General features: G+C 30.7%; 3 protein-coding genes across 6 annotated transcripts; 1 reads left to right on the forward strand and 2 right to left on the reverse strand.

Annotated features, from left to right (window-relative positions):
• Window positions 1-415: 415 nt before the first annotated feature.
• On the reverse strand, window positions 416-3,444 carry LOC118040364 (alcohol dehydrogenase-like). Its single transcript, XM_035047292.2, has 10 exons — window positions 3,139-3,444; window positions 2,730-2,866; window positions 2,561-2,607; window positions 2,103-2,428; window positions 1,935-2,017; window positions 1,749-1,824; window positions 1,392-1,453; window positions 1,212-1,307; window positions 953-1,114; window positions 416-713 (listed from the first exon to the last, which is right to left on the reverse strand). The coding sequence occupies exons 2-10, from the start codon at window positions 2,829-2,831 to the stop codon at window positions 597-599; spliced, it is 1,071 nt and encodes a 356-aa protein (XP_034903183.1). The 5' UTR covers window positions 2,832-2,866; window positions 3,139-3,444; the 3' UTR covers window positions 416-596.
• An 18,226-nt stretch (window positions 3,445-21,670) lies between these two features.
• On the forward strand, window positions 21,671-24,382 carry LOC118040361 (uncharacterized). The gene is made up of 5 exons (XM_035047286.2): window positions 21,671-22,165; window positions 22,531-23,032; window positions 23,159-23,360; window positions 23,457-23,966; window positions 24,047-24,382. The coding sequence occupies exons 1-5, from the start codon at window positions 21,766-21,768 to the stop codon at window positions 24,380-24,382; spliced, it is 1,950 nt and encodes a 649-aa protein (XP_034903177.1). The 5' UTR covers window positions 21,671-21,765.
• On the reverse strand, window positions 23,655-27,141 carry LOC118040362 (O-fucosyltransferase 38). Of its 4 annotated transcripts, XR_004686058.2 has the most exons (5): window positions 26,751-27,141; window positions 25,240-25,318; window positions 24,922-25,010; window positions 23,818-24,799; window positions 23,655-23,748 (listed from the first exon to the last, which is right to left on the reverse strand). XR_004686058.2 is itself a non-coding variant. In XM_035047288.2 (4 exons), exons 1-4 carry the CDS (start codon window positions 25,701-25,703, stop codon window positions 24,640-24,642), a joined length of 360 nt encoding a protein of 119 aa, XP_034903179.1. In that variant the 5' UTR covers window positions 25,704-26,728; the 3' UTR covers window positions 24,503-24,639. The 4 variants fall into 4 exon arrangements, 2 of the variants coding, with proteins under 2 accessions (XP_034903179.1, XP_034903180.1); XR_012170274.1 differs by lacking the exon at window positions 26,751-27,141 and having other exon boundaries at window positions 25,240-25,665; XM_035047288.2 differs by lacking the exons at window positions 23,655-23,748; window positions 26,751-27,141 and adding an exon at window positions 25,672-26,728 and having other exon boundaries at window positions 24,503-24,799.
• Window positions 27,142-27,210: the final 69 nt, after the last annotated feature.

The raw sequence follows: 27,210 nt of genomic DNA on the forward strand, positions 1-27,210 counted from the left end.
TATCATTCTTACAGTTTTTTCTTTTTCATTGAAGAAGAATAAAAACCTCGGGAATTTTGTACAATTCGGGTAGTAGATGGATAATCCTTTAGGAACAGGATTTATTATTTAACGCATCTTAATTATGCTTTTACCGTTCAAAAAAAATCACAAAGAACTGGCCTTTTAAGACTAAAATAGTGTTTTCACGAGGCCTTTCACACCAGAAGAAGTTGACAGACACTTTCATGAGTTTTTCAAGAAGTAGATGTTCTAGCAACTTGACCACTTATGGCCGATATGGCTCCACCTGATCATTCTTTCAAAATAAAGTGTTGGCTCCAGCTGATTTGCCTAATGACAGAGGAATTCAAACGTGTTGTTCCTGTGTTTGTTTTCTTCTTGTGAAATACATGAACGTGCTGATAACCTTCAGTAACAAAAACACTTCAAAATCTTATTTATTCTCATGAGGAAGTGTAGTGGTAACAGCTTACTTAATTATCAATCTAAAGCATGGATTTTGTTGTTTCATCTAACTGATCACCACCGGAACATAATACGCCTGAGGCTAGCTCAGGCAATACACCTGAAAATCAACAAAGATGATTCTTCTTTTATGCACCCATCCGGATAATACACCTGAGGCTAGCTTTAGCGAGCATGTACTCGAAAGCCTTGTTGATTTCAGAGAAAGGGAGTTCATGGGATATAAATTTCTCTAGCTCAAGCTCCTGCACATATAACAACTAGTTAGGATAAGAGGGTTTTTGCATGATGATAGAATGTTCAAAACCAAAGGAGGAGGAATGGCTGCTTTGTTGCCTATGATAATGTTCTTAAAATTAAACAATGTCACTGTTAATGATGATTCAAGTAGATATTTTGAGAAACTTCATATACAGATTGCTTACGATCATCAACACTAATGGAAACCATAATTCCACGGGCTAGAGATTGAGTAATGGAGTACCTTGTTCATATACTTCTCTACAACTGAAGGAAGGTCAGAGCGCGGCTTGTAATTTCCAAAGAAAGTACCCTTGAGAGTCCTCTCACTCAAGAAATTCATTGGATTGGTTTTGAAAGAATCGTCTTTGCTTGGCACGCCGACTAGCACAGCAACACCCCAACCCTGCAAAGAGATCCATAATGTTACAGATTTGGGTGTTTTAAATGTGCTGTTTTTTTTTAGCGATCCATAATCACTGAAACAGTTTAAGGAAAATTACATCATGGACGCATTCGAATGCAGAAATCATGGCACTGATACTTCCTGTACACTCAACACTTCTATCTACTCCTCCATCAGTCATCTCCGCTATCACCTACAGATGGAAAATCAAAATTAGAACTGATGCAAAAGGTTCATATGAATCATCCCTCCAAACATGATTCATCTTCTTACAGACCTCATGAACAGGCTTGTCATGATCATTTGGGTTCACAAACTCCGTCACGCCAAATTTCTTGGCTGTTGAAATAAACAACACAGATGAACATCAGAAATCAGTTGTGCATGAACAAAAAAAACATGAAGTCTTGTGTAATATTTTAGCACAATCACCAAGAAGCAACAGCGAAGCTACTCGATAATATGAAGATCAGTTTCATCCTAGTAATTTGACAATGCTAAAATCCTCTCTGCAACATCCTCTCTTACATAATTAATTAACTAATGCAACCGACAAGCTAAAGACACCAATGGAGCAATAGCTGAAAAAGCAAAAGAAAACTAGTGATATGATAAAACTAAATGATTGTTTTACCTTCATCGAATCTACTGGAATGCAAATCAACACCAATAATCCTTGAAGCACCGGAAATCCGAGCACCTTCAGCAGCCTAAACATGTCAAACAACAAAAACAAATTTAACATAAGTAGCAGGCTAGCATCAGAAATCATAAATGGATAGAAAAATCATCTGTTTCGTGTATTGGAAAAGAAACTTACTGCAAGGCCTACAGCTCCCAGTCCAAAAATGGCCACGGAGGAGCCTGCCTTTGGCTTTGCAACATTCAAGGTGGCTCCAAGACCTACAACACGAAACCAAATCCTCATCAAAAGAAGGTGAGAAAATCTTTGTTCGTTTAAGAATAATTGAATTGGTGTTTTCCCAACCTGTAGAGATTCCACAGCTGAGGAGACAAACTTTGTCCAGTGGAGCAGCAGGATTGATCTTGGCCAGACAGCCAACATGAACCACAGTGTACTCACTAAAGGTTGATGTACCAACAAAATGGTAAATGGGCTGCCCTTTAATTGAAAATCTAGACTTGCCATCACTCAGCATCACACCTCTATCAGTGTTAATCCGAAGAAGATCACACATATTACTCTCTTCTGATTTGCAATGTCGGCATTCCTTACACTCTCCTGTGAATACAGGAAGCACATGGTCACCAGGCTCGAGGTCGGTCACACCTTCACCAACACTCTCAACAATCCTACGCACCCAAAAGAAAAATAGAAGCATAAGGGGAAAAAAACAAATTAGTCACCACAATTCATCACTGTCAAAATAAACAAAAGCATAATCTATGTGCAACAAGTAATGGATTAATGGCTCAAATTCATACCCTCCAGCTTCATGACCAAATATGCGAGGAAATAATGGGGTTTGCCCCTACAAATTGCAACCAATGTTATAGTATCAATCTCTGCAAGAATAACTAGAAAATCTAGCCCACAAAAAAAGATCACGTGCATGATTATGTAGTAATTAAATTTGAAAATGCAATTACATACCTTGGCTTCCCAGAAATATACATCAGTATGGCAGAGGGAAGTGAAGAGGATCTTCAAACGAACCTCCATGGCTTGAGGTGGAGCCACCTCCACTTCCTCCATCACCAATGGCTTTCCAGCTTCCCATGCCACAGCAGCTGCAATACATCCATCCAATTAATTATCAACAAAGAAAAAGAAAAATTGAAATTCATGGACAAATTAAGGCTTAATTAGTTCAAGTTGTTTTATATAATCATTTATTTAAAGGCCATATTCAAACTTAAAATCAAATTTCCTAGTCCAGTTTTTTTTTTCTTAAAAAAAAAAAAAAAAAAAAACCCAACCAGTCTGATGAGAGAAAGTTCTTTAATTAATTCTCCAAAATTGGCAAAAGAAACATGTTTTGTAAAAGCTGTTTGAGTATTACCTTTTCAACGGATGACCTGACCAGTGCTTGCCATTCTTTCTGTCCTCAAATGAAAATTCTAGCTTCTTTTAACGTCACAAATAGTTCCTTTCGATTGGCTTCCCCTTTTTTCTCGAGTTGTGAAGAAACAGGTTCGTTCTTGAGGGGTATTTATTTATAGCATTCTAAGTGTTGGGACAGTGGATTATTTTTAATATTAATACATTAAAATAATTTTAAAACACCAAAATAAATTAATTTAAAATAAAATCAAAATTTTTGAAACCCTCCTTATTGCCTTCGAAATGCATTGCCCTTCCGAAGTCTTTGGGAAACAGTTTCTTGCATTTTTTACGTTGAATGTTTAGCGGATACAGACCAGATGGATAGGATCAAGTTTAAGAAAACAAAATTATATAAAAATAGTTATAATCTTTTATTTAATAATTAGATTATCCTGCCCTATTTTTTAGGTCAGCCAAAGTCAGGAATAGATTCAAGTTTAGTTTAGAGAATATTGTTTTTAAATTCTTTTTTCTAATCATTATAAAAAAATTTCTCTTTGATATAATTTAGGTTGATTTAACTTCTATTTAAACAACTTTAGAAATTATATTATTTATATATATATGTTTTTAAGTCAATATGTATATATTATATTATATTAAAAAAATCTAGATATTCTATAAATAATTTATATTTCAGGTTAAATTGTGGTTCAGTTTAACAATATTCATATAATATCTATTATTTATCGATTTTAAAAAATATCTACTTATTCTATTCAGGTATGTATTCAATGGTTATCAGTATCTCTATTTTATTTAAATTAGAATTAGATATTATACGGTGTGGTGGTATTGATGCAGTAGGAGCTGGTATGGATCAAATTGCCATCCATATTTTATCTAAATTGGAATTAGTGGGCAATGATTTGGTAGAAGCAGACTCATTGGCGCCAATGCAGGTTACTGGTTTTCCATTTCTACAGCTGGTTTTGTTGTTTTTCTTTTTCTTTATAGATTCATGGCTTCGTCCTCATGCAAAGAGTGTTTGGTCACCTTTTAGATCTTTCTGATGGGGACACGTGGCTTCCCTTTAGATAGCACCTAGCTTGCAAGGTGGCGTATAAACACACAACGCGGCGTTTTCAGAGAAGGCCAGATCCTTGCAGGACAAATATCTCATCTACTAGGCAAATGGTTGCTTATTTTATTCGTAGATGTTTGTTTTTTGTTCTAAGTAATATTATAGTGTTTTTTCCCCGATTTTAAAATCATTTTCTGTTTATACGAAGGACCTGCAGTTCAGTACCAATGTGTCGTGTAATTTGTTTTGTTCGGCGCTGTAATTTAGACAGCAAATGCAAAAATGGTTTTTCTTTTTAAGAAAATAAAATAAAAAAGTGACATTTGATGATGGGGAAATCCAGCTATTTCATATTACAGTGAAGGAGCTTGCCCTATTTTTTTTTCTTTTTTCTTTTTAAATTCATCTTTCAATTTTTTTTCTTTCAATTGGATTTTTTTAATTTTATTTTTTAATATTTTATTAATTTTAAAATGATTTTTATAATTTTTTTGGTTTATATTCTAGCATTTAATTAGTATTTAATTTCATCATCATCTATTTTTGTTATAATATCATTAAATAAAAAAAAATATTAAACATAATGGAGTCCATGATCTGAATCACGGGTTAAATTGCTGAAGTCCAATTCAATCTAATAAGTTATCGTTTTTTTTTTTTTAAAATGTCATCTTGATTCTTTTAAAAAATCAAAACCATTCTTTTTACCAATCTTTCAAGTTATTTTTGGATTCATATTAGTACAACTTTCATGCTGTGAGCAAGAGATTGGAATATGATGTTTTAAAGTTCTGACCTTGCTGAGTCGGGATTAATAATAATATAGATAATTTTTTATAATTTAAACATTTTTTTTCTTGTTAAAAAAATATTTATCCAACCAATGTAGTGCCTACATACAAACTATTTGAATTCTAATTCTACACCACCATACATCTAGACACAATTTAAATCCAAACTCTTGAATGAATTCTAAATCAGAGGTTCTCAAAAACCCGCAAATAGTTAGCGGGACAAGAAAATCGTATTGGCATCGAAAGGGTTAGGCTAAAATTTATTTATAACATTAACATATTAAAATAAAGAAAAAACACCAAATAAAGTTAATTCAAAATAAAAAAATACAATAGAGATACCATATCTCTGTTTTTTACATCACCAGAAGCCGGCTTCTCTCATTTGTAAGTCAGTGTCGTGTGTATAACAACAAGTTGATTTGTTTTCAAGAGATTACAGAGACAACATCAACTACTCTTCCATGGATCGTAACATGCGAACATTTATAAATTTCAATTAAGAGGAGTCCCACATTCCACTTGCTGTGGATTTATTGAATTTTGTAATGGAAATGGCTGCCTGTTCATGGAATATAGCTTGCTATTTTATTTTTTTAGATTAATATAGATATCCAATTTAGTTTGTGTATATCTTAATTAATTATATGGGTTGAAATTAACATTTATAGCTTGCTCTTTTTAGTTTAACGTGGGTGTCCGGGTCATCGACTTATGTAAGCCTCCATGGCCATCATATGGCAATAGGGCTCGAATACAAAACTCTTAATATATCACTATACTTTAATATCTCTTGCTATTTTAATACACAGAGACACGCACCCTCCATGCACACCAAAAAAAAACTTTAAGTTAAAAATAGAGGGTGTCGGCATGCAATCTATCCTTTACAAAATAGTATCCTGCAGGGCCAATACGCTTCAGGTCTGGTAGTAGTGTGCAAGAAGGTTACTGATTCGAGGAGAGCTGGAGCTTTCAAAATATTCATTGTATAATTAAGAAAGTTGGAATAACTCTTTTTAAGTTTTTTTAATGATGATCAGTTCAATTTTTATCCAATTTTAACTGCTCCTCTTAGGAATAAGAGAGATGAACTTTTGAGTTCTAAGTCTCATATCATCTTTATCAATTTATGGATATTATTCTTTAAGTGGAGTTATATACGGGATTATTTTGTACATGTTGAGTGTAGCTGAAAGCTTATTGCCTATGAGGATTATGTTGCATTCCATCTTATCTAGTTTGATAATTTCTTCAAACTATATGCTTTCTATTAATAATGAATTTCTAATTAGTTTCAATCGTGTATACTTCAACTAATCTCATAGGTCCTGAAATTAACAATCATATAAATTTCTAGTAACCTAAAAGGAATCGAACTCGTGACTATTAGAGAACATACACAAAATCTGATCAGTTAAGCTATCTAAAATACTTTAAAAACAATCCAAAGATATCATATGATCATAAAATCAAAACATTATAAAATAACATGAAAAAACAATCCTTTCTCATGGGCTTTGATTTTTAACTAAAAGAAAAGGATTTGTTTTAATTTAAATTTATTTTTCTTCATTAAATACACTGTTACTTTGGAAGGAACTTTCCTTATAAAGAAAGCCTAGATTAGAAGTCGGTTGGTAAAAGTAAACTATCACTTTATCATAAAACACAGAAAAATAAATGGAAGTGCTTGATTAATGGGTTTTTTTTTAAAATAAAAATATTCAATGCACTTAAATGAAAAAAACTAATATTAATTGTAACCATTCATTGATTTAATGAAATCTCATGGTTATTTTGAAAAAAAAAATCATATCGTAGCTATAAAAAGAAAAAAAAAAATAAATCCTATTTCTAGTCAAGCACGGCACTACAACTGCAAATAAATGTAAACGACAAAACCAGGGATTTCTAAATGGTTTCTGTTGTCAGGATCATATATGACTCTCCTGTGATTTTTTTTCTAGAAAAAATATATATGATGGATATCCTCTTCACACATGATAAACTTAAAATTTCTATATTTATAGGTATATAAAATTTTTTTAAAATATTTATTATATTTTTATCTTATTAATATTTATATAAGAAATATTTATCTTTCATTAATATATATATATATAAGATATATTTATCCCTATGTTGCTTAGATTTTTTGGGACGTACGTTATCACTTTTTTACATAATATAAATCTCTCGGTATTCTCATACCTTGATTTTACTGAAGAAAATACTAGCTGTGACACCACACTTCATCGCAGCTAACATTTGTTTTTGTAATATAATTTCTTGATATTATTATATAATATAGTTAATAAGTAATATTTGACTACTGGCCTTTGGTTGTCATATATGTTTTATTAATTAGTTGCCATCTATAATGGATTCATTGTTGAGTAAAAGAAAAAAAAAATAGCAAATCGGATTGGTGAGTGCTCTAAGATGAAATTCTGGCCTCGTTGGCTCCAAGAGAAATGAAGAGGAAAACGAAAGATATATGGATATAATTCTTGGAACTCGAGAGTTCCATTGAGCTTTTGGGCCTCATGGCATGGTCTGCCCATATATGATTCTTCCCTTTCTGCCCATATATGAGATTAAAAAAAAAAAAACCCAAGTTTGAGTTTGGACCGTGTGTACAATTTTATTTTTTTAATCTTTTATTTTTCCATATTTAAGATTTTCAACTTTCTTCACTAAAGAGAGAGGCATAACCATAGTTTTAAAACCCGGCCCGGCTCGGCGGGTTGACTCGGAGCTGGAACCAGGCCGGGTTGAAGAAAAAACAAAGGAAAAAAAACCAAGAAAAAAAAACCCGGCCTGACTCGGTGGGTTGACCCGAGGATCCGGTTGACCCGGCGTGACCCAGTCAAGACCTGACCTTAAACTTGTTGACTTTTATTTTTTTTTTTTGTTTTTTGTTTTACTAAAACGACTTTGTTTTTATTTAAAAAAAATTGACTCGGCTGACCCGATCAAAACCCAATGACTCGGTCAAAACCCAGAATTCGGGTCTTGAACCGGGTCGGCCACCGAACCAAGTCTTAAAACTATAGGCATAACCCCTTGTTTTCACCTTTACTAATTTCGCGTGTAATTGTAGTCATTAAATCAATAATTAATTCCAACTAACACACTACGGGTTCATGATCCGTGCAGCTTTTTTCTAAACCTAATCCGCAAACTGGTGATCCTAAAAAACACACAAAAACATGCATTAGAAATCATAAACTTTTAAGAATGCAAAACATGAACATGAGAATGACATAGCAAGGAGAAGTAATTGAAGAGGATGGAAAACATAAATAAACAAACATCGGTGTTTATCCTTAACAAACCCAACCTAATTCATGCCTGAAATCCTATATAAGGTTGATTACCTTACTTTATCAAACTGGAGTTCCTGCGATAAACTTTAAAATGGTGAGATGATGATGCATTTATGATCCTCCCTTCACTGTTATTTTTGTATATTATATGTCAAAAAATCAATTCAACTTAAAAACTTAAGTTACTAGGTAAAGTCCAAGATATAATTTATATTATTCTCTAATACACCTTTTCAAGTGAAAGCTCTTTGAACTTGAAACTTATATAGGTTCACATTATATTGTACTTTATTTTTATCAAATAAATAGGAATGATGAGATTCAAACTCGTGACCGCTTGGTCATCAAAGCTCTGATACCATATTAAAAAACCAATTCAACTCAAAAGTTTAAGTTGTTAGGTAAGATCCAAGATATGATTTATATTATTCTTTAACACTATGAATGTGTTTGGAAGTACGGTTGAACTATGTAAAAAATCTTGGGTTTTTTTGTGTTTTTTGAATCGTTTTAATGTGTTGGTTTCAAAAATAAATTTTAAAAAAAAACTTATTTTAATACATTTTCGAGCAAAAAACAACTTCTACCACACTTTCAAATAAACTCTATGTCTAGTAAAAGGTTTGTCAACACATGGGTTAGTGATTTATGCTGTTAAATTAATATGAACAGTTGCAGATAACCCTAATAAGAGGTTGTTTGGTAATGTGGTTGTGGGTGAGGTTCACCCGCAGCCACAGATATTATTGTGTTTGGTTAAAGAAAAAACACAGGTTGATACTAGTAGGACCCACCAATAATATGGTTGTGCCGCAGGTTTTGTAAAAGCACAAATTTACTACTTCTCGTGGGGGAGGAATCACTAAACAGTGGAGTCATGCTGCACTGTCACACTGTTTATTAAAGTGAATAATTTTATTTTTTTGAAAAACGAGTGTGGTTAATTGATTTCACTTGCACTGTTCACGTGAACGTGAATAGTTAATTTTTTTTTTTTGTTTTTTTAAAAAAATTAGTTTAAGGTGAATTAAATTTACTCGTATTGTAATCTCAATTTTATTCCTGATAATATTTTACCTAATTTTATTGCACGCTCAAAAAATAATGGAAACTGTAGTTCTTATTTGATGAATTTTGTACATAATAGAATTGTAGATAGTTTAATGGAACAATAAAAAAAATTATATAAAGTATGATTTATTTCATGATGAAATAGCAATAGTTAAATCTACAATATTAAATTAAAAACCATATATATAAATATAATATATATATATATATATATATATATATATATATATATATATATATATACACCTCAATTTCAACTACAATTTTAACAAAATGTATAATTTTTCAAATCAATTTCAACTAAAATTATTTTTATAAAATAATATTTTTCAAAACACAACTATAACAGCTATCGCATTTCACAAAACACACCTGCAAATTAAGGATGTTTTCATTCTATGCTTAAAACTATTGAATAAATACATATTGTTAGATCACAACTTTGTTCTAGTTCTGCCATTATCTTCAGGGATAACAACATGGCGAAAACTTGAACACAACCTCAATGGAGGATTTGTGCATGGATTGCACTATTTCTGAGATTTTCTTGGACATTTTTACTATCCTTATAAATCAAATGGATAGCATTTAAGAAAGCAAAAGATCAGCAAAAGAAATTTGAACACAGCCATTAATTACCGTGTTTTGTTGATGTTTTAGTTTCAGAGCATAATAATAATAATAAATCATGCATGCAATTCATACCATGAATGTTTGTAATCGATGGCCAAAAGAAGCGATAATCGAATTAAAACACTTATCGAAAATACAGCAGGAAAATTAAAATAAATATTTTATAATAATTCAATGATTTGTATTCTTGATTAAAACATATATTTTTTAGTCCAGATTTCTCCTTTTTTATTCATGTGTTACTTTTTTGGATGAAAGCATTTTTTTTTTATTGGAAGCAAAATTTCCTTAAATAAAAACATATCATAGTTTCAAAAAAAAAAAAAACTAAAAATCATGCCCTAATATTTGTTTCATGACTGTATAAAAAAAATAAAAGAATGATTAATTCAAAAAAATAATAATATATATATATATATATATAATAATAAAATAGATATTTTCTTCTAGAGAAATATTCATAAGATTTTTTTTAAAAAAAAATCAGCAAATTAGATTAATATATAATCATTCATAAACAATTTTTTTAAGGTTAAACAATCATGAAAATATTTGAGGAATGGTTTTGAAGAAAGTTTTTTCAATGAAAGAAACACTATCTAGGCCTCGTTTGTTTTATGAAAATTGAATTTTTAAAAATCACTTTATAAATTTTCATGTGTTTATTTTTTGTTAGGAAAATTGATCAACAAAAAACACTTTACAGTCAAAGAAAAATTTAGCTTAATTTTCAGGAAAATTTTTTTTTATTTTTTTGGGAAAACACTTTCCATAAATTGTAAAAAAAATTAGAAATGTCATATTATTTATTGAATATATCAAATTTGATCCCCAAACTTTTGATTACTATATATTTTGTTTAGAATCTTTTTCTTCTTCAATTTTATCCCTTAGAATTTGATTTTTATATTAACTCTAGTACTCATTTTTATTATTGTTATTTGCTTTTTCTCTTATTATTTTTTTAATTAAAAAATTTTTATTTATCAAATTTGATCCACATTTTTTTATTATTATTTATTTAATTTGAAATAATTTATGAAATTGTAATTATTATTATTTTAATTTCATCATCTTTCAATTTTTTTACCAGTTAGATTTGATCTCTATTATTCTGATTATTATTTATTTTATTTGAGTTAATTTATGAAATTATATTTTTTTCAATTTTATTCTCATTTAATTTTTTAATTTGTAAGATTTGCTCCTTATTATTTTAATAAACTTGAAAGAAAAATAAAATATTAATAAATTAATTTCCAACTCATTTTCTATGACATAAATAAACATTAAAAAATATTTTTTAATTTATTTTTATGACACTAATAAATATAAAAAAATAATTTATTCTTTATAAATTCACTTTAAAAAAAAATTCAACTAAAACTAAAAGATACTTAATTTCTAATTGCAAACCGGGGCCACACTAATACGCAATCAGAGGTTCACATTGCTACTATATAGGGGCGACGTATGTGTGTATACGTCATCATTAATGGTGGGATTTGCGAGGCTTTGAGGCCACTGAAAAGTGGAAAATATTAGATAAATGTAAGATTCTTATCTCGTACTCTTGGAATGGACTCCCTGACTTGACCAAAAGCCATCCCCTTCATTAAAAAAAAAACAATTCAATTTAAAAGGTATTTATTTTTACGGGTGCAAAATATTTTTTATTTAAAATTATATTTTTTATTACTTCAATGTACTAGTATAAAAAAATAAATTAAAAAAAAAAAAAATATATTAATATATTTACAAATAAAAAATATTTATAATAAAAAACAACTACCTTAATCTCCACTACTGAGTTGAAATTTTTCATACCATAAGTCCACCGTCAAAAGAATTTATGGACACGTCTTCTGAGACCTACAAAATGACAAAAAAAAAAAAAAAACTTATTAAATCATTTTAAACATTATTAGTTTTAAAACAAATTATCAAATCAAATTAAAACAAACTTTTTACACTGCAATCTACTTTTTTTTGTTATATTAAAAAAAAATTCCTTTATTAAAATTTTATTTTTAAGATTGTGGCTAAAATATGAATCTTTTTTTTTTTTAACAACTTTCTTACTCATTCTTCAACACTTAAGGATTAAAACACAAACAAAATAAAGTTGATAACCTAAATATAAATTTATAAAATAATAAGGACTATATATGTAAAAAATGAAACCTTTAGGGCCAAATTGAAGTTTCTCGCACCTCTTAAATATTAAAAATTAAAATTCCAGTATTTTTTTTATAAAAAAAATTCTTTCATTTTTTTCCAATAAAAAATTAATTTTTTCCCTCATAAAATTAATATTTAATTCACTAACATATTATTTCTTTTAGATTAATGTTAGTTTTTTTTTTTCTTTTTAGTTGTTATTTATGCTCTTTTTTCTAATTATATTATTAGAATAATCAAACTTATTAGACTTGGTCGAATCAATTACCTGGATTTAACATTTTTCTTGATTTTTTTAAAATATGGGCATCGCCTTAACATATTTTTTATGTTAGAAAAAAATAATTAAACTTGTCCATATTATAACACGGGGCACCTATGTGATGTGCTCTAGCTTTAATTAGGGCTCCAAAACTCTTTTGCCTATTGAGTTATTCAAAATACAATTCAAATGTTAAATCATTATTAGAAGAAAACCCAAAAGATTAAAAAAATAGAAGGTAAAAACCCTAAATGACCAATTCAAAAAAATTCTATGTTTGTCAACAAAAGCCTAGACGTGTTCACACCTAGACCCATTTTCCGCTCTCTCTTTTTTAAAAAAAAAAAAAATTCATAGGCGACATGTTATCTGTTATATATAAAAATATTTTTTAGTATTTGGTTATACGATAAAAAATAAGTTGGAAAATTATTTATTAATATTTTTATTTTTAAATTTTATCAAAATAATAAAACCTAAATATGATAAGATGAAAAAATTAAAGAGTTAAATTATGAAAAATGTAATTTTATAAAATATTTTAAATAAAATAAATAACATTAAAAAAAATACCAAATACCAATTAATAGTTATTTCGCTTTATTTTTATTTTTAAAAAAATAAAGTGTTTTCTTGAGTTGAGAGAAAAAAAAAATCACTTTCCTATTTAAATGTTTTGTTTTGTTTTTCTTTTGACAGCAAACAATGTTTTTTTAAAGTTAAACAATCATGAAAAGATTTGAGGAATGATTTTCAACAAAGTTTTTTCAATGAAACGAACACCACTTAATACCTAATTGCAAACCGGGGCCACACTAATGCGCAATCATAGGTTCATTATTGCTACCATATATGGGCGACGTACGTGTCTACACGTCATCGTTAAAGGTGGGATTTGCGAGACTTTCAGGCCATCGAAATGTCTTAGAAAAGTGGAAAATATTATATAAATATAAGAAGCTCATCTCGTCCTCTTCGAATGCACTCACTGACCGGACCAAAAGCTATCCCCATTCACCGTTAAAATAATTTTTTATTATTATTATTTTAAAATGCTGGTATAAAAGATAACTTTTTAAAAAATAAAAAATATTTTAAAATATTTACAAATAAAAAATATTAAAAAAAAAAAAAAACAACCACCGTAGTCTCCAGCACTGAGTTGAAATTTTCCAAAAGCGGTTACCTTCAGCCCCAAAGTCCACCATCAAAACATTTTGAGGACACGTCTTCTGAGATCCACCAGCATTGCCGGTGGTGGAACCAATCCCATCATTCTTTTTTAGAAACGAATGACATATCATCTGCTTCTTCCACCAGAAGACAAGTTCTAGAAGCTTAGATTTACTTCTTCGAGCAAGATGAAAATTATAAACAATCTCTATAAAACTCTGCTTTTTAAGATTAATCCATTAACACATATTGGTTATTAACAACAATTCATAAATGTTTTATCTCTCCTTTACCTTTTTTTTATGATTTTCTTTCATGATTCAAGAATTAAAATATAAAAAAGTAAAATTTATGATCTAAATATAAAATTATCAAATAATAAAAATTGGATAATGAAAAAATATGCTTTGTAATTGGGATTTTCAAAAACATTTATGTTTAGCAATGATGCTTTTCTCCGGCATCCATGGATATATAATACCACGATCACTGTTATATTTCCAAACACACCCTAAAAAAAACAAATATTCTCTCACTTTGCTACCATGCTGCTGTAAAAAAGAAGGGACTTGGTTTGTATAACTTAATGAGCTTTAAATTGGTTAATAACAAATCAAAGATTAGGTTTGTTCATGTTTTCGGGTTATCCACAAACTCAAAAACTGAGATTACATCAGCAAAGAAAAAATATATTTTTTATATATATTTTTAGATTATTTTATTGTGCCGATATTAAATACAAATTTTAATAAATAAAAAAAATTATTTTGATATATTTTTGAACAAAAAATACATCAAAAAATAACTGTCATTGCATTCTCAAACATCCTTAGTAAACTCTAGCAAACATTTAAGATAAATAAATTAAAAATAAAATACAGGGAGAGGGAGGGAAACTAGAGTGTGGACTTTTTTTTTTTTTGGTTGATCTTACCTAATTTTAATTTCCAATTGCAAATCAATAAAAAATATCCCAACCTGTGTATTGAAAACCACCCAAAAAAGCAAAGTGTGCATGAAACACAGTATGTATAGTTTGAGTGATTGCACTAAAGTAGATGGTGAAATTTTCTATTCCACGCGGGACCAAATTAATACGCAATCAAGATTATGTTATTTATGTACACGTCATCATCATTAGAGACTTCCATTAACATAAATAGGAATAGAAAAACAATCATCAAATATAATAAATAAAAAATAAAAAAGATATATATATATTATTTTTTTTTTTTGAGATAAATATAAGGTTGAAGTTTCTCTGCTTGTCTTATCATAATGGATTAATAAACCTGTTTGAAAAATATAATTATAATTATTTTTTAAAATGTTTTTTATGTTAAAATATATTAAAATAATATTTTTTTTATTTTTTAGATTATTTTAAAGTATTGATTTTTAAAAATAATTTTTAAAATCAATACTTTAAAATAATCTAAAAAATATAAAAAAAAAATAAATTTTTTTAAGACATGCTACAGCTACCGTAATCAACTGTGTCACCAACAAACAATGTAAGGACACGTCTTCTGAGGTCCATGATCAACTGGTGTCACCTCGTCACATGCATGAAAAAAACAATGTTGTCATTATCCATAGTTTCTACAATTATTTTTTTATTTAATTATAGTATATTAAAGATAGATATTTATAAGAAACAGAATAATTTAAAATCTGAGAAAAGATATTTTTATCAGATAAGAATGTATTCTTTCTTTTTTTGAAAAAATATACTTCCTTTCTTTGTTTTTTTTCTTTTTTTTTTTTTAAATATTTTTTATGAGAATGATTGCTTTTTAAACAAAAACTCATCATCATTTGAAAAGTAAGCTTCAACAAAAAGATAGAAAAAATTATAACTCCATAATTTTTACAAGACAACAGAAAAATTATAAATCTTTCTCTTTTTTCTCAAGACACATGGATTAAAAATATAAATAAAATAAAATTTAGAATCTAAATATAAAATTCTCAACTAATAAAGAGTACTAAATAATGAAAAATATATGTTTTGTAGTTGGAATTTTTTTAACCCCCGTCAAAAAAATATTTGCTTAGCAATGATGCGATTTTCTCCCGCGTCCATGGATATATAATTCAGATTTATCTAATCTCACTGGTTGTTGATTAAAAAGGAAAACGGATCTTCTCTCACTTTGCTACCATGCTGGTTTGTTTAGCTTAATGAATCTTGAATTGGTTGATAATAAATCAGAGATAAGCTCCTCTCTCTCTCTCTCTCTCTCTCTCTCTCGTTAAGCCCAGCCGAAACCACCACAAACCACCGCAAGTCCGCAACAACCTTCTTACTTCTTAGACATAAAGAATATAAAACAAGTAAAAATGGAGGAAATAGGGACCGGAGTCGGAAACAATGGGAAAGTTATGAGTGGGAACGCAGCAGGAAATGGGGAGGGAGGAGTTAAACACATAAGGGAGAAGATAAGTAAAGGAAAGGAAGAAAAAGGAGGAGAAGACGAGTGGACACACGTCAGAGAAGACAGGAAAAAGACAGAAAGAAAAACGATGAACGGATACAAGTCAAAAGAGATGGAAAAGAAACGATCAAAAAAAGAAAAGAAGGCAAAAGTGAAAAAGACGAATAGACACGCAGGTGAGATGATGGAAAAGAAGAGAAGCATTAAAAAAGAAAAAAGGAAAAGAAAAATAAGTGGGGGCCTCTAGAATTAGGAAGTGATTGGTCATGGTTTTCCAGTAGCCTCTCCCATTTAAAGGTCATTACACAAAAATCAAAATTCAAAATGAAGTTAAGGCCCCGTTTGGTTGCTGGAAAGTAGTTTTTTTTTTTTAAAAAAATAAATTTCAAAAAAGTGAATTCCAAGAAAATATTTTTCGATGTTTGGTAGTGTAATGAAAAATAAGTTGGAAAACACTTTCCAGTGTTTGGTTATGTCATGGAAAATGAGCTGGAAAATAATTTATTAATATTTTATTTTCTCAAGTTTATTAAAATAATAAGGAATAAATCTTACAAATTAAAAAGTTGAATGATAATGAAATTGAAAAAAATATATATAATTTCATAAATTATCTCAAATAAAATAAATAATAATCAAAATAATAGAGATCAAATCTAAAAAATTAAAAAAAAATGAAAGATGAAGAAATTAAAATAATAATAATCAACATTTTATAAATTATTTCAAATAAAATAAGTAACAATCAAAATAATGAGAACTAAATTTGATAGATAAAAAATTTCAATAAAAAAAATGATAAGGAAAAAACAAATAACAATTATAAAAATAAGGATCAAAGTTAATATAAAAATAAAATTTTAAGAGATGAAATTGAAAAATAAATATTCAAAACAAAATATATATAGCAATCAAAAGTTTGAGGATTAAATTTGATATAATCAGCAAATAATGACATTTCTAAATTTTTCACAACTTCCGAAAAGTGTTTTCCCCCCAAATTTTTCAGGAAAACATTTTCCTAAAAACCAAGCCAAATTTTCTTTTTACTGGAAAGTGTTTTCCATTGACCTAACTTTTCTAATGGCTAACAAACACAAGAAAGTTTGGAAAATGGTTTTTCAAAAACCACTTTTCGAAAAACAAACACAGCTAAAGGGAAAACACTTTCCTGAAAACCAAGCCAAATTTTTCTTTGACTGAAATTGACTGGAAAGTGTTTTCCGTTGACCGAAAAGTGTTTTCCGTTGATTAGAAAGTATTTTCTATTGACCGGAAAGTGTTTTCCGTTGACCAACTTTTCTAATAACAAACAAATACATGAAAGTTTAGAAAAATGGTTTCCTCGGAAAACTATTTTTCGGGAAACAAACATGGCCTAAATTTTTTTTTTTCTGAGAGTCCAACTCTAATTCAGGCAAGGGCAACGTATGCATCGACCTTTAGGTTGGGCCGTGGCTCGTCTGTGTCCAACTCCGTGTTGGATCTTGGTACGGTTGTGTCTAACTTTAAGTTAGGCCATGACACGTCCACACCTAACTTCACATTGAGCCATGCCATATCCATGCCCAACTCTAAATTGGACAATGGTATGTCCGCACCCAACTCTGGCGTGTCTACACCCAATTCTAGGTTGGGCTGTGACGTGTCTACACTAAATCTGTGTTAGGCAATGTTGCGTTCGCTTCCAACTCTAAGTTGGGCCATAACACGTCTACACCCAACACCAAGTTGGGTCATGCCGTGATTGTGCTTAACTTCTTCTGGGTTTAGCATATTAGTTGAACCCAATCCCACATGGGTTCAATGTATTAGCTAAACCGGTATACACCTGGGTTCAATGTATCAGCTGAACCCATCTTCTTTTGGGTTTAGCTTATCAGCTGAACCCAACTCCTTTTGAGTGATGCATGTAAACCAAAAAGTAAACCCACACCGAGCATTTCATATTTCGAACCTGGGTTTGTAATTATGATACTTATCACATCTTATTAAATACGAATAAGTAGTCCATGGTTATATTAATTAGATGTGATGGTATGAGCAGTAGGATAATATTATTTTATCATTATAAGATTATATCTCTACCTCTCCTACATTGTATAAAGTAGGTCAAGTCAGATAATATAAAAGGAAGCTTTGGTATACAAAAAAAAGGTTTGAAACCTTATATTCTACGATATAAACATAATCATTCTTCTTCTTCTCTAACTTCTATATTTTATTCTCCTTCTTCCTCTCTATCTTCATAAAAAACTCATTAATACCTTTATTAATGTCTTTTTCCATATAAAAATACCTTGCACTGACTTGATCCTCAGAGGGACCCCTATCAACACCCCCAGGTGTCTATAAGGAACAATGTGCAGGTATTTATTTAAGAGAATATTTACAACCTTTGAAGATACCTATCAAAGAAGAAGTCATTGTAGTCAGGAAGTGAAGGTCGTAGAACACACTATGAATAATATACAAGGATCTTAAGGAATAATTCGTTCCAGAATATTCCATGTGATTTTTGTATCCTCATCATGAAGAGAAAAAAGGGAAAAAAGCTGTCAACATGTAACAAGATCACGAGTCATGGATTAAGCGTGTTAATCCGAGTTCATCTTAGTTAATTCATATTAAAAAAACAATAAAAAACAATATTGGATTTGAACAAAAAACTACTTCATAAAAAAATAATTTTTTAAATTGAGTTTTAACTAGATTTAACCACAATCAATCAGGTCAATCGATAATGTTTTTTTAACAATAAATTATAGATTAAATGAATTAACATGGATTAATTATTTGTTCTATAGCCAATCCCATAATTATTGACCTGATTAGCCATTTTTTCTATAGCCAATCCCATAATTATTTCAAGAGATTTTTCATAAGTGTCTCTATGTTTAACTATTTTTTTTCTCCCTTTATTACTATTTTATTCTATGTTATTATTAATTGTCTTTTACTGCTTAATTCTTCAAAGGTGTTTTTTTATTGTAGTTTAATGTCACTTGCTTTGATATATATACTTTATGTTCGAAACTTTTTTCTGTTATGATAGGAATCACAATCACAAAAAAAAAAATGAAAATCTTCAAAAAAAATAATATTTTTCTAAGAAAAACTTTTTAATTGCTGGAATTCTTAGTTCATAATTCCACCCAAGCTTGGTATTAACGTGGTATAACGGATCCTACCTGGTATACTCTTCCATGTATTTCCTCTAACAAAGAGAGCAATGACATACACTTTTTTTCTTTAGATAAGAGAGTAAGCTTTATTATAGCATGTATTTCATACTACATGTGCTCACGACCGTTACAGGAATAAAGAATGGAGCCTTGCTTATTTATTATGTAAGTTCTAAAGATCATGTATAAGATTTCAATATCTTACCCTTTATGATTTTTTACTAGATGCCATGCCCGCGCGATGCCGCGGGCTTGTGGCATGCTTGTGCGTTTTCTTGAGTTTGTGAAAAAATTATAAAAAAATAATAAAAAAAATCATATGGAGAAAAATTATTGCAATCCACATTGTTTTCAAGAAAAAAACTACAAAACTAAATTTCTAATCAGCTTAATATTAAAAATATAAAATTGACAAAGATAATTTTGGAAAAAATCATAAAAAAAAAAAACCAAAGAAAAAAAAAAACCATGCAGTGAAGCACTATAGCAATCTATAGTGTTTCATGAGGAAATCTATAGTTGTAATTCTCAACCAGCTCAATATTAAAAATAATAAAATCGATAAAGATAATTTTAAAAAAAATCATAACAAAACAAAATTATGTGGGGGAACACTGTAGCAATTTACAGTGTTTTAAAGGAAAAAAAACTACAAAGTTAGATTCTCAACCATCTCAATATGAAAAAAAAAAAAAAATCTACAAAGACAATTCTGGAAAAAAAATCATAGGAAAAAAAAACTATGTGGGGAAAACACTATAACAATCCACAGTATTTTAAAGAAAAAAGCTACAAAGCTAAATTCTAAACCAATTCAATATTAAAAAAATAAAATCGACAAAAATAATTCTGAAAAAAAAAACAAATAATAATAATAATAATAATAATAATAATAATAAAAGAATACAAGTTTTGGGGGAAAAAAAAAGAAAACAAAGAAGAAAAAAAACATGTGGGAAAAAGTTAAAGCTAAATTCAAAACCAGTTCAATATTAAAAAAAAACATTTGACAAAAATATTTAAAAAAAAAAACACGTGAGGAAACACTGTAACAAAGCAAAAACCATGTGAGGAAAAATTGTTGCAATCCACGGTATTTTAAAGAAAAAAACTACAAAACAAAATTCTCAACCAAGCTAAATATGTAAAAAAATAAAATCGACAAAAATCATTTTGAAAAAAAAAAAAAGAAAAAATTAAAAAAAAAAAAACCATGTAGGAAAACATTGTAGCAATTCATAATGTTTTAAAGAATAAAAACTACATAACTAAATTTTCGGCCAATTCAATATTAAAAAAAAACTATAAAAAAATTTTAAAAAAAAACAAAAAAAAGAAAAAAAAAGAAGAAAAAGAAGACAATCTTGGGAAAAAAAGAAAAAAGAAAAAAAAAACATGTAAAACCCAAAAAAGAGAGGGGAAAAAACGAAAAAAAATGTGGGAAAAAAAACATGTAAAAAAAACAAAACTTTGCTGGATTTGAACAATATCACTGTCATAGGATCCTAATAAAATACTCTTAAGCATCTGATTTGGTTTTATGTTGTGTTATTTAGGTGTTTTATTTTCATAAAGAACAGTACGAATTATGACTGTTCCCATCATTACTTTATAATTAACTGAATCACAAATCAATTAATACATACAAGTAAAAGAACAACAGAAGTGTTAGGATATTTTCCACACTAAGGCACAGGAAATTAAACCTCTCGTTATTGGTTTATCAAAGTTTGTGAGGACATCTTGTTTTGTTTGTATCTAACGTAGAATCAGACTGTGAGGTATAGCATTGATCTGCTGAGAGCAAAACCATAGGCGCAAAATCAAAAACCACGATCACATTCTCAGACAATGCGGACTCGTTGCTTCCCTTTATAACACACTCGAGAAGGCAAGATTTTTTTTTTGTTGCTAGAGCACATGGTTGCTTATTTTATTTACTAAAAGTTATAATGCTTGTCCCGATTTTAAAATCATTTGATTGATCATAGCATTTATGTTTACAAGAAGTATCAAACTACATTATTTCCTTTGTTATATTGCCTATAGGTTATTGTTACTGGATCCAATTCAGCTAATTGAATTTAAAAGGTTCTTATCAAACTTTGTGTTTTTTTTCATTAACAATGATTAACCCAATAACAAGATGTTTTGTAAATTTTAAGTATTATTTTCTAAATAAAAATCTATCTTGGTATTAAAATGATTAATAACGACGACGACGACGACGCACGATTATTATTTTAGAGTTATTCAAGAAATTTTATTTCAAAGTTTTCTAGAATTTAAAAACCCTTATTTTCCTATTTTTGTACTATTATCTTACCATATTAACATGTAGCAAAACATAGAGGGCCACTTGAATTGAAGAGTTGTCATTAGTTAAGTTTTGCCGCGTGATAATATTTCTCTATAAATATATACTCATCTCCTAAGCTTCTCCAAATAAATCATTCATTCATCATCATCTCCTTCTTCTAGTTCTGTAACATGGGAAAGGAAGTAGAGCAATCCATGTTGATAGATCAGACCACCCATAGTACTGCTCAAGTTAAGACCTTAAAAAACACTAGAACTCTTACCGTTTTGGAGAACAACTCACCGTCGGTCACAGCACTTAGCTGCGGTGCTTCATCTTCTTTAATATCGTCATCTATTGAACATCTTTGTGGTTCCTCTGAATCCTTTAGAACTCTAAATAATGGTGGCACAAAGAGTAACTGCACTGAAAGAAGGCTGGCATGGCTGCGCTCTCAGATTGTCGGCGATGATGTAGAGTTTGATTCTCCATTTGGTAGAAGAAGACTCACCTACGCCGATCATACTGCCTCCGGCCGATCTCTTCGCTATATAGAGAATTTCATCATCAAGAATGTTCTTCCCTTTTACGGTAACTTATTATTGTTTTGCTTGCTTCATTTTATTTTATAGCCAGACTTCATTTTTTTTTTCCTCTTTTCCATTGTCAAGTCATCAAGGGTATATAGCACTCACACTTGAAACCTTCCATAACCCTTTTTGAACATGCGAGAATTTTAAGAATATGAATTAAGGCATCGTTTGACTTGACTTTTGTCCTATAAAAAAGTAAATTCAAATCAAGTGATGTGTATCATTTGTTTGTTTCCTTGGACAAATCTTTTCTCACTTTTTTTATGATCTTTCGTTAGCAAAAATGTTGCCGGCTGTTTTTGACGAAACAATATAAGTTCATTTTCTTTGGAGGTCTTAACTCTTAAGAATTAACGCGTACAGGGAATACACACACTAGTGACAGTCATGTGGGGCATCGGACCACAAAAATGTTGCATGAAGCTGCTGAATATATCAAGAAATGCTTGGGTGGTCGACAAAATGATGCAATCATGTTTTGTGGCTCCGGCACAACCGCGGCTATTAAAAGATTACAAGAAGTAATTGGGATCGCCGTGCCATCAACTTTGAGAGAGAGGCTGATAAGATGCCTGAGTAAAGAAGAGAGATGGGTAGTTTTTGTCGGTCCTTATGAGCACCACTCGAATCTCCTCTCATGGAGGCAAAGCTTAGCTGAAGTGATAGAGATAGGTTTAGATGACAATGGCTTGATAGACATCGAAGATCTAAGACGACGACTTGAAACGTACAGACATGCAAACAGGCCAATTTTAGGCTCTTTCTCTGCAAGTAGTAACGTGACAGGGATTTCCTCAGATACTCGAGGAATTTCTCAACTTCTTCATCAATATGGTGGATTTGCTTGTTTTGATTTTGCTGCAAGGTAACATAAAATTTATTCCTTTTCTTTTGTTTTTTATTCATCGATAAAATAATCAATAAATTAATTTCAATCATGTATGCATGACGTGCATAAATTTAATTTTATTTATTGTATCTGAATATGTAGCGGCCCATATGAGAAAATCGACATGAGATCTGGAAAGTTTGATGGTTATGATGCTATTTTTCTTAGCCCACACAAATTTCTTGGGGGGCCTGGATCGCCAGGAATACTTTTGATGAGAAAAGCCCTTTATCAATTGGGATCTTCTGCTCCGTCAACTTGTGGAGGTGGAACTGTAAACTACGTAAATGGTTTCAGTGAAGAGGTATGCCCTGTATATTCTTCTATTTTCTCAAACTCAGTGAGCTAACCCTAGCTCAGATTTTAACTCAGATTAATATTTCTACATGATCAAATGCAGGATACACTGTACTTGAAAGATATAGAGGAGAGAGAGAGCGGAGGAACTCCTCAAATAATCCAAACCATCAGAGCGTCGTTGGCTTTCTGGGTTAAAGAATATATTAGCCACCAAGTAATTAAAGAACAAAAGGATATTTACATAGAAAAAGCACTAAACAGGCTCCTCCCGAATAAAAATATATGGGTTTTAGGTAACACGACTGCCAGGCGACAAGCTATACTGTCCTTCCTCGTATACTCTACCTCGAACTCTTCCTCGACTAGCACGGTACATGATCTGTGTGATGGAACTGATAACAAAGACGTCAATGGCGAGGCTCTTTATATGTGGAGAGAGACAGGGAAGAGAAGAGGCAAACCTCTTCATGGACCTTTTGTAGCAGCACTCCTTAACGATGTATTTGGTATTCAAGCTCGAGGTGGCTGTGCTTGTGCTGGACCTTATGGTCACAATCTGCTCCGAGTCAATGAGCCTAGCACCCTTGCCATCAGATCCGCCATAGAAAAGGTGAAGGTTTTATGCTTGGTGTTCCTGAGATTCACGAATTGCCGCTGCAAGATGTCATTACTGTTATGCTTTGATTGCAGGGCTATGCTGGAGTGAAGCCAGGATGGACAAGACTTAGCTTCCCCTACTACATGTTCATCGAGGAATTTGAGTTCATTCTTGCGGCAATTGAGTTTTTAGCCATTTACGGCCATCGATTTCTCCCATTGTATCACTTCAACTGGAAAACTGGTAGTTGGACTTTCAAAAAAAGGGAATTTAAAGACCTAGTGGTTGAAGAAAACAAGGGCAATATTAATAAGTTTGAATCATATCTGATAAGGGCTAAACAGATTGCAAATCTCCTTCCCAAATTCTCTTCCCAGCGGAAGATTCCACAGGACATAAACCCCAACCTCTTGTTCTTCCAAGTCTAGTCTACCCTCTTTTGGCTACTAATAATTCCTGTGTGCAGTCATGATGTTGATTAGTTTAGTCTTGTGGGATGAAATTTTACAAAAGAGGGGAATCTTGTGAATATTTGTGTTTCTGTAGTATGGTTACAAGTAGTATTCTTTTATTTATCTTTGTTGTTCTAAATAGTTATAAAACTTGTATTGTTTCATAAACAAATTTCACAAAAAAAATGAATATTTCACAAATTAGTCTCCTATACCCGATAGTCCTTCCATAATCAAGCCATCTCTTCATAATAACCCATGCCAGACCAGGAGGTGAAGTGTTTCCTCGCCCGAGGAATTGACACCAATTCCTTCGGTAGCGCCTTAACAATCCTTACATCATCTTGTAAGGTTGTGATGAAATGACGCTCATCAAATATGTCAGAGAATGCGCTGCACATTTGGCTCATGTTAAGTGAACAATATAATATGAGAAAGAAGAAAACTTTAAGATAGAAACAGGGCATGTCAACTGAATGAGCGAAAGAAAACCATATATGATTGCTTAAAGACACCTTGTATCTCGCCAGAATGAGCGTTTATCCAGTTGAGGAATGACTAAGGTTGCATTTATGACGTGTGCCACAGCCACCATATCTGAGATCTGCAGGAAAACAAGGCTATTGAGTTTATAGATGAAATTGTGCAGCCAAAATTGGGTTGTAATCCAGAAGAAATGTGAGGTCTTTTTGGTCATTTGAAATTATCAACGGGGTTTCATGAAAGAAGGCAAGTTTAGCTAAACATGAAAGGCGCATTGAAACATGGAACAGATGGAAAGACCCCATAAAACAGCAAGAGAGAAGGCACGTGTATATGTTTATTCTTTGAACCTTTATGTCTAGCTGGTGGCTTGACACGTGAGTGCAAGCCATGGCTGAGAGGAGCAGCCCGCAGTTTTTCATCCAACACCTGCAAAATTGGAAGCAGAGCAACCTTACATCCTCATAAAGATTAACAACAGTTATTTTGTGAAACGGATATGAGCCCACTAAAGCTCATAGAAAATTAAGAACGATATTTTGATATTTGCTATTGTATTTTAAAAACGTAAGTAGTAAAAGAATTAGTGGCTTGTTTAGATAAGCCACTTTCATGAAACAATTTACATTGTCATAATAAACAAGCATATAACAGATCCAATACATCTGTTATTGACATGAATGTAGATCAATCATGCAGTAGTCCTCCCACATTAATGCCTTTCAACAGTCTTCCCAAAATGCTCATCAGACAGAACCATGTCTTCAAAAATTTGCACTTACAAGGATACTGACCTCTGTTTCCAAATTGACATTCAATGGGGTGTGGCCTTGTAAAAAACACAGGCACTTTTGCAATTTATGCTCCCCTCCCGCTTGGGTCCTTTCCGTTCATGGCTTCCAGCTATTTTTTGAAGAAGGGAATTCAAGTGACATTTTTTACTTTACTTAAGAGAGAATCTTGACAGAAGCATGTAAGACATCCTCCAAGATTAACCCCAAGAGTTTCAGGCTCGGGCTGATTAGATGTAGTTGGAACATTTTACTACCAGAAGGTTAACCCCAAGCACCACAAACCTCCCACAACCTACTCCTCCCCTGACCCCCCAAAAAAATAATAATAACAAAATAAAATCAAAGGTAGTCATCATCACCACAACCTTAAACCCTTTCACATTGTCATGGAAACAGAATTATTTATCCCTTCTAGAGCTATAAAATTTCTCCCCAATTTGAGAGAAGATAGAATCTCTACATCGACAATAATGCTAGATTTTCCTATTTTCTTATGCGATCATTGTCAGTTCCACTAACTTATCTGATAAAACAGCCAAACATGGTTTAGACTGAAAGACATTAACAAACTTCCCCGAAATCCAATCCAATCAGCAATATCCCAAGTAATTTTGACACCAAAAAAACACAAGAAAATTCAAGCGCAGAACCACTGTTTCCTGGACCAAAACCAACCACCAAACAACAATTATGAAAGAAGCACCTAGTTATCCAAAAGAACAAAAGCTAAGTACTCTTATATTAAAAGAAAGAAAGAAAGAGAAACATCGGCCCATTTCCCTTTGACTCACACCATAAAGAATTCCCCAATTGACAAGAACAGTCTTGCTAACATTATTGAATCAGCATAATCTCATCTAAGGATATATAATATATATATATATATATATATATAACACTAACAAAAAAAGAAAAGAAAACCCAATTCTCCAAATAACAAAAAGGAACCGGTAAGATTTGTTTTTTTTTTTTTAAAAAAAATTGAGTTCATCTCTGCCCATTAACAAATGAAGCACAAAAAGCAAAACCCATTTATCTAAATAAAGAAAAGCAAACCATAACAATACCTGCTGCGCCTGCTGCATCTTCACAGACTGAGATTGATGTTTTTTTTCTTTTTAAAGGGGCATGCGACCTTTATTTTTTTTTTTTAAAAAAAATAAACAGATGATGTGGCGAACGATGCATCGCCTCCTAGGTCACAAACCAAAAATTTAGCAACCAAAGTGGTGGTGAAAATAACGAGATTGGGTTTTTTAGATTGCCAACCCATTTAGCAACCCATTTTCATTTAAAAATACCTTCAAAACACCACAAAACATTCTCACACCACCTAACTCCAAAATCACTAAAAAAAAATAACCATATGAAAAATCTATAAATCGAGCTTGATCTCTTTTCTTCAGGGATATTAAGAGAGCAAAAACATCATTATTAAAGTACTCTCATCAAATGTAACTCATTCATTTTTCTTATCAAAAAGTGGTCTAACCGATGTTTTTCGCTCTCCTAATTATTTTCAAATAA

The sequence above is a fragment of the Populus alba genome, chromosome 7 (genome assembly GCF_005239225.2).
Source record: "Populus alba chromosome 7, ASM523922v2, whole genome shotgun sequence".
In the NCBI taxonomy this organism is placed as follows: Eukaryota; Viridiplantae; Streptophyta; class Magnoliopsida; order Malpighiales; family Salicaceae; genus Populus; species Populus alba.